Raw genomic sequence first — 11711 nt, 5'->3', positions numbered from 1 at the left:
TTAAATTTTGACCAAAATAGGATATTTTCTTTTGAATTAATACTTGTCCGATTGTTTTCCACCTATCCCATGTTTCAATGAAATTCCTAGTAGGCAAAGTTCTCTAAATATATAGTCAGTATCCATCCATGGTATCTGAGTGTTTTCCTATTATACTCAAAAACGGATTTTATAATAAGAATTAAAGTTGTTTACGTGCATATAGGCTCCTTCACAGCCAGTTTCTGTCGTGTATGTTTGTGACTGAGCCACATGCAGACTGGGTTGCCAGGCACTACCATTTTGACTATAACAATGTAAATATGACCAGAAGGTCTGGATTTGACCTCTTATCAGTATTTATTGATAACATGGCTATAATTGGAAATCTGAAATAAACACTTATTTTGTAAACAGATAATGCTCTGTGGTTATTTATGGATGGAAACTTAGGAAATTGCTATTAATGAAATAATTAATATATTAAACATACATTTTGTTTTTTCAACGATGGAAATCCATTCACAAATAAGGTTTTTAGGAACCATTTGATATTAAACATTTTGAACAACCATTGCTCTATGAAAAAGGATACAATTGCACTCCTGCTGATCCAGGCTACTGATAAGCTGCAACAAGTGTGACCACTAATTCAACAATAATAGTGAGCATTAATCTGAGTGACCATTCCCTGATCTGACCAAACAAGGAAACAAGCTGGGTATAAACAGTGCAGGTGCCACTACTACCATCAATAATTGATGTTGGGAGTGACACTAATCGTCAGGGGGGAGGGTAAATACCAGTAATTGGGGTAGATTGTAACTACCAGTAAACTATACATTGTGAATAAATATATCTTAAATAAAATACCATGCTTTTAATGGATTTTAAGTGTAATTTACTAAATATTGGTAAATGGTAAAACACAGAAAAGGTAAAAGGACAGATTGTTATGGGGGTTATGGACATGATGAGTTAGTAAGCGGAAAATGTTGAATGTCAGGTCAAGGTCATCCAAGGTGAATTGAGTATAGATTGTCAGATTGTGGAAACCATCAAGGTCATATCAAGGTTAAAGTTACTGATAATAGATAGTTGGATTGTCATGAAACTTGGTTGATATGAAATCCCTTAAGCAGCAAACATTCTTAAAGGTTGTCTAAATATAGACTGTTGTATTGTTGTAAAACTCAGAGGATGTGATTTCAATTAAAGCCATTTGTTCAGGTATGAATTAAAATATATGTAGACCTATTTAGCACACATTTTTCAATTCCGCTTTCAGCATGAAAATTTTGAGTATTTCCTAGTATGTCATTGGTGGTATTTACCAATAAATGCCAATATTTCGCACCCAGTTAGTTGTACCAAACATTCAAATTTACTAGTATTCAACGTACTTGCAATGTAAAATTATGAAACATGATCTGCATCCATGGCGTTGTCTTTTTAAAGACATTTCTTGTTTCATTGTAAACTGTATTATACAGAAATATATAGTAGTAGTCAATCATTGTAGTCCATGCAAATTGTTTTGGCAAGTCATAATAACAAAATAGTGAAAACATTCAAAAAACATTCATCAATGGAATTCTAATAATACAGTAAGCAAAAGAATTAAGGTACCAGTTGTGTCCCCCCCTGTATATCCTAAATAAAGACAAATGTGTCAAAATTAAAACAAGCAGTCGGCGCCTGTACTCTTTAGCTCTGATTTAAGACCTTATTTGTTGAAATTGGTTGAGAATTAAAGAAACGGTGATCCAAAACCTAATGAAGATACGAAATAAAAAGTTGCACTTTTGTGTTCTAATCAATGAAAGCACTGGCGCTAGTTCTCTTGTTCGCTTTGTGTACAAATCAATAGGGCATGCAATGTGGTATACTGCAACTTTTAAATTGGCATCTTCCTTGGGTTTTTGGATCGTCATGTCTTTATTTCTTGAACAATTTCGACGCGAATGGGGTCTTAAATTCGAGCCAAAAGATGCAGCTATTGGCTGTTGGTTCCAATTATGACATATCTGCATTTGTTTAGGATATACAGGGGTGAACGTAACTGGTACCTTAATTATTTGGCTTACTGTATATAGGGTCTAAGCCCTCTAAGCTAAGTGACTGTGTCGTACCCGGCGGTCGTATTTTACTATCTTTAAAAATTCTTAATCCTCAGATTGTAAGGGATCACCTCATCAGCAGTTACGAGATCACTTAATGACGAATTACGGCGATGTGTTCATCAGACCAGTGAAACACACTTCTACATTAACAAAAGTTACAATACGCCCACTGTTCAAAAACCTTGTTCAGATGGTAAGTTTTTGCCTCGTATACATGATTATATAGATCAGAAGGTTGATAAAAAATTGAGAATAATATTAAATCGAGTCCACCCAAGCAGCTTAGATAGGGTCCACCCAACTTTATGCCATCGTTTTGTTAATGTGTGTACCGTAATGAAAAAGAATAAAGCTTTAATAGAAAATTTATTTCACTTCAATCGGTGGTTATTCAGTAGCGTAACGTCAGGGCCACGGGGGCCACGGCCCCAATCGTTTTGAAAATGCGCCCCTCTCCCATCATGGTTGCTGGATGACTCACGCTACGCCAATGGGTGTTTAGAACAAAAGATATGATTCAGCAAACAAAGGCATCAAAACTCGGGGAGAATTCTGCAATCAACATGGATGGGGACTGTGCACTCCCAGAAATGCCGCACTAATTTAAAGTGATAACTTCTTAATTATTTATGCAACATAATATAAAAGTATACATTTCTGGGAAAGTAAAGTAGTCAAGAAATCTAAATATAAACATAGATTTGGCAAATGCTTGCCGTCGTTTTATCTTTTCAGTTTCTTTTTCTGTAACCGTAATAGTTTTTGTAAGTCATTGTTATTCTGAAGTGGTAGTCTCCCAGGTGTGGCCAATCTTTTATTCTAGCCTTTTGTTAGTTACTGAAAATTTGAAGCTCGTGAATTTCAGTTTTCGTTTTGGTAAGTTATATAGATTTTTTACATAAAACCTTGAGATGTGCGGTTGGGTGCTAATCTAGACAAAAGAAGAGTCTAAATTTTACGGTCCTAAATTCGCGGTAAATTGTACGGCTTCAATTGACTTGTGTTTGGTGTATATGCACTTACGCCTAGACGTAAGTGGCTCGTAAAAATTGTCTTGCATTGAAATATATACTAACCATTTGCCAAGTTATAAGCAAAAGTTTTTCATATTGGCGATGAAACGAGCGTCTAAAATAGTCAAATATCTCCTAATGAGGCGCGTACAAGTGGTGATTTGGTAATCATGTTTTATATTGAAATACAACAAAAGAATTGCATTGGAGCAAAGATAATGTATTCTATTCATTCGTATCACTGGCAAGCTAATCTGATAATTGGTTGGGTCTATATGCAAGGCTCGGGTTTATTTTAAATGTTTATTTTTGCAGAGCTTATTTTCAGTCATGGATCATACTGATAAATTCCGCAAGGGACGGAGAGGGAGGGAGGGAGGGAGGGAGGGAAATACTTGAGACTGAACAAGTGAGAGTGGGAGGGGTGAGGAAGAAAGAGAGGAGAGGGAGAGACTGAAAGACTAGAAAGAGAAGAACTCGAGAGGAGAGTAGGGACTGGGGAGGGAGGTGGGAGACTGATCATGGGGGGGGCAAGAGGAAGCAAAATAGGGAGATAGACATTGATGGAAGGGCGACACTGTGGCCATGCACACGTGCTTTGGGGTTCGACAGGCTCATAAGCGGACCTTTTGTGATTTTAGGGCTTATTTGCAACGTTTTTACAGAAAAAAGTGGACTTTGTCATTCGGATTGGCATGCATTTTGTCAAATTAATATAGATTTGCCAATGTTAAAGACGAGAGGGCGCTAGGCCATTAAAAACACTGGTGTTAACATAATCTGTTCTCTCCCGATTTTATTGACATAAGCAATCACGTCTATTGAAATAAGCTGATGGGTACTTCAGAGTTAACAATGAATAATAATAATAATAATTAATGAAGTCAGATTACAGTAACTTACTGAATCCCTTGCGTTTTCGTATCTGAACAAAAGACTTACGGAAACTGAAAAGATAAAAAGACCCTTGGTGTAAAAACTACAGTTTGGACGAAAATCAACCACATGTTTTGCATAAATGTTAGGGAACATAATAGAAAAAGGAAAATCCAAAATTTTGCTTCTATGTATTTTTTTGTTATTTTAGAAACTCCTTTCCAGGGAATGTTTTTATATTGGCCTGATTTTGTTTTTTAATTATTGACCAAACAAGGCCAAAACTGTGAATATTTGGCTAAATCTCCAGAGGTCGAATTTTGACTGCTTTGTCAGATGAAGCATAACTTTGGTTCTAGACCACCGATAGAAGTGAAATAAAATTTGTGTCAAAGCGTGATGATTTCTCTCTTTTTAATACCCCATTTTTCTCCGCTTTTCAATAATATTTACCATCCGAGTATTAAGATTTGTGGGACATTCTGTATATGTTTGCAAAAATTATAGCATAAAAATGGCAGCATAAATTCATGGCCAAAAATTAAACAAAGAACATTGGTTTTTTAGAATAAACAAGTTCTTTGACCAAAGCAATGGACACCCGATTAAAAGGAAATTTTTAAACACTTTGGTTAACAACAACACAATGATTATGTCTAGTTTATGGATATTTGACTGCCATTGTTTGCATACTTTGCATCCAAATGCCGGTAACTCATTGTCTAAATTTGAGATGGAATTTTACCATTTCATTTTGTTGCAGGATATGAAGAATCAGTATTTCATCATGGACACCTGGCTGAAACTTGTGAGTATGCCTACCAGTAATTTAGATTAACATTAGTTCACCCGTAGCTGTGAGAGAAACTGCATGATAGCGATGCTGTTTCACCCCTGATGACCCTTTTGACTTTTTGACATGTTCACGTTATATTGAGGATATTTTAACCACTTTTAGCGCGATTGGGCATCCTCTAACATTTGACTCCATATGACCTTTGACCTCAAGTGAATTCGGTTTGAGTTTAGTTCATGCTCCCGTAATACGGAGAATTTAATACTTTCACTAAGTTTAAGTCAATCGGGCGAAGTTTGAAATTTAACCCCTGGATGACCTTTGACCTCGGATGACCTCGATTATTTTTCTACATGTTCCTCTCCCCTCATTCCACGCACCAAGTTTAAACCCGATCGGACAAAGTTTGAAATGTTAACCCTCCGTAATGACCTTTGACCTTTGACCTTCATTTTATTTCACGCATACATTCCCCTTGTGTTAAAGATGCCATCCACAAAATTTGAGCCCGATTGGACAAAGTTTTGAATTTTTACCTTTGACTTTGACCTCTGATGACTTCGAAAACCACCCGGTCAACATGCTTTTCTCGATACCTATCCATATCCGAAAAATCGGATCGATGCGTCGAGGCGCGGCCAAACGCATAGCCGGACAACCAGGCAGACAGACACCCCACACACACACACACACAATTCGCTCATTATTTTAGTATAGTAGACAGATATTGTGCGATATACATAAGGTTCATCTTGATAGCCAATAAATATGAAGAGCTTATTTTACAAATCGTGTTAAGTCCACAAACACATGTTTCTGATTTACCTGTGCGATATTGCAATGGTTGTGATGTTTTATTATTTCAGTTGGATCCACCATTAAAAAGCAAACAGTGGATGGATGCACAGTGACAATACTGTGTGAGGCCTTTGATTCCCAAATGAGAACAATAGTCTGCATATTGTTAACCAGCATTGTTGTGGTAAATAATGGCTTGTTGATGGTATAACTCATTGTAATAATAAAGCAATTGTGATTGTATCACACAAGTAAATGAGAAACATGTGGTTGTGGACACGGTTTTGAAATAAGTTCTTCATATACTCGTAGCTCTTTCTTTCCTGAAGTTGCTACCGTTGGTGGCGCTAGAGTGTGGTCGAAATTGTTGATGGTATATAATTATTTTGATTGATGCATCAAAATTCGATCACGCAACTCCGTTTTTAAAACAACTCCACTGGCTCCCTGTGAAAGAGCGCATTAATTTCAAAGTACTTCTGTATATGTTTAAATGCTTGAATGGACAAGCTCCAGGTTATTTAGCTTCTTGTTTCACACCCTACCATCAATCCCGTACTGTACTTCGCTCTGCTTCAGATACAACACGGCTTACTATACATAAATTAAATGCCAAATCTCTCCATTCTGCCGCAAATAAAGCTTTTTCTCTGGCTGCTCCTGGACTGTGAACAATTTACCCATCACCATTCGTACTGCAAACTCATTACCAGTCTTCAAGAAATTACTGTAATCAAATCTCTTCCCAAAAAGTTGACTGTTTTTATTGCTCACTTTGTTTTGTTATATTGTATTTATGCTTTGAATTTGTTTATGCGCTGTGGTCTAGATGTAACGGCGCTTTATAAAAGAATTGTGTATGTATGTATGTATGTATGTATGTATGTAAATTAATTGGCAAGACATTATAGTTTCACTCATCTCTGCATGTGTTTTTCCCTCGGCACCTGATACAAGTAGCCTCCCTAATCCGTATTTTACCCCTTTTGGGTTTTCTTTATCTGATATTACTAGCTTCCTCTTAGCGTATGACATGGACATTTCCACAACATCATCAATGGTTATTGTATATTTTATTTTATTTTGCAAGTGAATGGTCAATTTTTTTACGATTTTTTTACCGATTTTTCCTGGTTTTCATGACCAATTTGTAAGGAAACTATGTCTTTATACCAAGTGTGTGCAGTGGCGTTGCTTTCCTTTTTACATTGGGTGAGATGGGGTTTGAAAGAAATTCTTGAAGTATAGTGAATGCAGCACCTTTTGGCTACAGAATAAGTTTATTCCAATATTTGCCATATTGAAGCGTAACTGCTGAAATATGATGCAAAAGTGGAATGCCCGCGTAGCGCGCAAAAATTTGCACTTTTGGGGCTAAAATGGCCAAATATGAGGTTAATTTGGAGAGGGGGTGATTGTATGGACCATCCCCCTGGCAAAATATTGAGGGGGATTTATCCCCCATCCCCCGGGATCTACGCCTATAGTGTCACGGGACCGAACGGCTGGTCGGATTGCATTGAGTTATAACAAACAGTGCTTTAAAGTGAAAGTGGGCTTGCTGTTACTAGAAATCAGCTACCCTCTGAGGAGGGATGGATGTGAACACCAACTGAAGAAGTAACTACAGCTAACACACATATCGACTACACTAGGTAAATAATTCTTTCAGTACGGTCGGAAAACTAGCCAATAGAAATACGCCTAGCGAATCACGTGGTTGCCAGTGACGTCATCGAAATTGACTCTGATGTACAAAATTCATACCTTCAACCTTTGATACCTACTTTATTTTTGCCTGCTTTATTTTTGGTCTCATTATTAACCTTTTGTTTGACGTGTACATGAACATGTGTGTTGAAAGACTACGGTAAGCTTACATCGGTGCTTTGAATTCCCAGAGGATGCTTTGAAACCAAACATTGCCCAAACTTCGGAATTGATTGCGTTTTGAAGGGTGAAAGATGCGTAGTGGCGCATTGCATAGCGGGAAATATCTATCGTATCTTCATACTTCGCCCGAGTCTGCCTACCTGCCTATGTCGAGTGGTGTCCTCGAACTGTGATGGCCCTCCATATCTTCCTGTCTTGCATTGCTGTTAAACGGCGGAACAAAATCGCCATGACTACTCTACTTTGGATGAACATATTGATCGTTATTTGCATAATACCTGTGGCATGAAGTGTTTATTGATTACAAAATTTAAATAACAACATGCAGGAATATAAGGATAGGTTGGCGGGCTTTTAAAATGTAAAAGGGAAATGTGTACCGTATGAAGTACTGGTTAATCATAAGTAATCCAGTTACATGAGTAAGCTGACTAAAGCACACGAAAAAGGTATAATGCAGCAATTTACAACCCAAACAACGTGCCTTCTTTATCAAATTATATTTTGCCACTAAAAATTATGCGGAGACAAGGAGGCGATTCCCTGGAGTACGCGACCCTAGCAACTCATCAATATCAAGATGGGCAGTTAAGTTTGGCGTACGCGGAACTGTGCAAAATTGGAACAAACACGGCTCTGGACGTCCGAAGAGTGCCAGAACTCAACGCAATTATTGCTTTGGTTGGTGCTGCTTTGCGTCGAAACCCGAAGATCAGTTCAAGAAAGAGCACTCTGCCCAATATCTAATCACTCAATCCTGTTTTAGCAGAATTACTCGTAAGGACATCAGGAAGGAATAAGAAGCTTAAAACTGTAATGTCAACAAAATGGATCCGATGGTATGAATTCCCATCAAACAGGTTAATACTTTCTTATCTGCTTGTAAAGATAACATGCACAAAAAATGAGTAACTACATTAATTATTTATTACCTTAAAATTCACACTGCTAGAATCTTGATATAACACACCTAAAATCAATTACAAGTTAAGGTATACAAATGTGTATCAGCAATAATTTAATTATCAATTATGCGAGTTATCGAGCCAAATAATATTACTACCCTGTTGAATAATTATAGGTATGGACCGACGAGTTTCTAACATGGGATCCAGCTAAGTACAATGGAACCAGTGATATTTACCTGCCTTCAGATTTGGTTTGGAAACCAGATATAACATTTTTAGAAAAGTAAGTCTGAATCATAATACTAGAGAGCTTGCAATTTCCAAACTTACAGTATGTATCATACTTTTCTGGAGAACCGTAAACTTGTTCAAACTGAGCTAACATCATATCGCATATTCAACGTGATTAAGGGTAGACTAAGTATTGTTGGTCGAAGCAACCAAAAAGTCATTTTGTATTATCTAAATCAATATATTATTGAAAAATAAAATAGTTCATTCTACAAATCATATACTTTGAAAACTTGCTTAATTTATTGTTGTCAATGAGTTATGTACGTTTTATAAAAGTGTTGTTGTTTCAGCCCTCTTTACAACATAACTCAAGAACCACAGGAACTACAAATGTATATATGTGATATTTGAATTCTTCTACACACTCGCTATGAAAATGATCAAGCAATTTTAGCCAAAGCTCACTACCATTCGCAACATGCTGTGAACTACCAAATCGCAACAGTTAAAAATAATTTCTAACATTAAGCTAATGCATAAATAATGAAGAAGGAGGCGGCCTATATGCTTCACCCTGGCAGGGCGTAAGACAATGCGAAACACAAATTAATATATGCGAGGATCGGAAATAAACGATGCAAGCCCGAGAAATTATAATTTAAATGACGTGATTGGGGAAAATGATCAAGCAATTGAACATTAAGCTAATGCATTCAGAAAACAACCACACAAAAAAGGTATCGTGATTGTGCGGCTATAATGACCCCATTTTTCAACTCTCTCTCACCCATGACTTTTTTGTTTTGCTGTCACTCATTGTCATATGACCCTCTCTGAACGTATTTTAGGTATATAAACCCTCGCCCCCATTGAGACAAGATCTTCGTAGTTTCCCAAAAATAATTTTCAGTTTTCTCAATTTAGATTCCTTTTTTGACATTTTTGACTTTCGGCACAGTTATGGGTCAAAAATTGTCCAGGTATCACACTGAATGACACTCTGTTCAGGGAGTTCTCACTCAATGACTCACGGTATTTTTGGCTTCTTAATACCAATACCCCCTTTTAAGCGTCAACTTTCTCAATGAAAGACCCCTAGTATTGACCCGATGTCCGCATCCCCGTTACTTCGAAAGTGTAATCAATAGGGTATCGAATAAGGACCATTCATAACATCATTAACATTAATACAATTCAGTTTTGTGTTTTTCAGCGTTGATTTGTTTTTCCAAAGACTCAAATCAAATACGGTAGTTTTAGTTACATCAACCGGCAAGGTCACGTGGTATGTTCCAAGCCTGTTCGTTAGTGGGTGTGCTATAAGAGTCACGTGGTTTCCCTATGATATTCAGGTGTGTGATATGACGTTTGGTTCCTTTGCCTACACTGGAAAAGAAATTGAATTTATACCTGAGACGGGAACAGACACCAATCAAAATAGGTAAACTTCAGGGTATGTGCACTAAGAAATGGATCAATTTAAAATGCTGCAGCTTCTTTTTAATTAATACATTAGTATTCATGCAAGATTATGAAAATATACAATTTTAGAAGGGAAAAGCACCAATTTGGAGAGAATCACAAATGTGTTTTTGTAACATAAACACTACATTCCAGGAACGGTTTGTTGTTGTTTTTACATTTCTTGGTGGGCTTTATGTTTTGAATTATTGACCAAATAGGAAAAAATATGACCTTTTACCATTTTTGATTAAAAAAGACATTTGTGGTCCAAATCGGTCAAATATGATGTGTTAAGTAATCAATTTTGTTTCTTCTATCCAGATACTTGGAAAATGGTGTTTGGGACATGGTCGCCACTAATAAGAAGCAAATAACAACACATTATTCATGTTGTCCCTATCCTTTCTACGAAGTCCAATACCGGCTGATATTCAAACGTCGACCAGACTTTTACATCAAATACTTGATCATACCAGTTTGTCTTCTCTCCCTTCTGTCACTTATGGTATTTTACCTTCCACCTGATAGCGGAGAAAAAGTGACATTATGCATCACCAATCTGCTGGCACTAGTTGTATTTCAGCAGATCATTTCTGATAATATGCCTCCAAGTGGTGCAGAATCACCTATTATTGGTAGGTAGTAGACTTCAGGGTCGCAGGTTTTTGCCGCAGGTGAAAAAAAACCCGTGGTTTTAACCGCGGTTTTTTCACTTGGCAAAAACAGTTTTTGCCAGTTTTTCCGGCAAAAATTATTAGGTCACAAAAATAATTTCCTAGATTTAATACGGTAAGATTTGGTAATTATAAGTAACATTTAAAGAAATTATATGTATGGATTTTCATTGTTCACTAGTGCACTTAGTGCATATGTGTCATATCAAATCCAAAACGTTTTCATTTTAAGTATTTGATGAGACAAAAAATATGTCAAATGATTCATTAAATATTATGTGTTACTGTTTATGAGCTTTCTGTGAGTTTTAAAGAGTTCTAATAACACGTCTCAATTGTTTTCTTTCAGGCTCGTTCTTTTTATCAATGATAACAATTGTGAGTGGAACTGTTGTTGGAACCATTTTTGTGATACATATAAATGGTATCTCCCACAGACCTGTTCCAGGATGGGTGCATTGGTTATTATTGCAGAAATTACCACGGCTTGTATGCCTGGATGGTATTAAGACAAGCCGTCATCACTCTAAAACCAAGCCTGCTGACACAGAATCTGAGAAGCTGTCATCCAAACGTTTTGACGACCAGATGGAGGAAGAAAACCAAAATCGCCATGATTGGAAATTACCACGGCTTGCATGCCTGGATGGTATAAAAATAAGCCGTCATCACTCTGAAACCAAGCCTGCTGACACAGAATCTGAGAAGCTGTCATCCAAACGTATTGACGACCAGATGGAGGAAGAGAACCAGAATCGCCATGATTGGAAATTGGTTTCTCTCGTTGTGGATAGATATCTGATGGTAGTCTTTAACCTGGTCGCTGCTATAATTACAGTTTCTGTACTTGTAATAATTGTTACAGGAAGTGAGCGAGAATTTGAAAATGAAATGGAAATATTAAACAATTCATGGAAACTGTTCACAGAACGTAGTTTGTGAGCAGCTTAGAA

At 36.9% G+C, this 11711-nt stretch overlaps 1 protein-coding gene across 1 annotated transcript; it reads left to right on the top strand.

Annotated features, from left to right (window-relative positions):
* Positions 1–2196: 2196 nt before the first annotated feature.
* On the top strand, positions 2197–11700 carry LOC140163183 (neuronal acetylcholine receptor subunit alpha-5-like). Its single transcript, XM_072186571.1, has 6 exons — positions 2197–2295; positions 4755–4799; positions 8560–8669; positions 9834–10061; positions 10406–10719; positions 11108–11700. The coding sequence occupies exons 1-6, from the start codon at positions 2197–2199 to the stop codon at positions 11698–11700; spliced, it is 1389 nt and encodes a 462-aa protein (XP_072042672.1).
* The last annotated feature ends 11 nt before the right edge of the window (positions 11701–11711 follow it).

This window comes from Amphiura filiformis, chromosome 1 (assembly GCF_039555335.1).
Source record: "Amphiura filiformis chromosome 1, Afil_fr2py, whole genome shotgun sequence".
NCBI classification, from domain to species: domain Eukaryota; kingdom Metazoa; phylum Echinodermata; class Ophiuroidea; order Amphilepidida; family Amphiuridae; genus Amphiura; species Amphiura filiformis.
The sequence above is the reverse complement of the archived record's forward strand: the minus strand, read 5'-3'. Positions and strand labels throughout refer to the sequence as shown.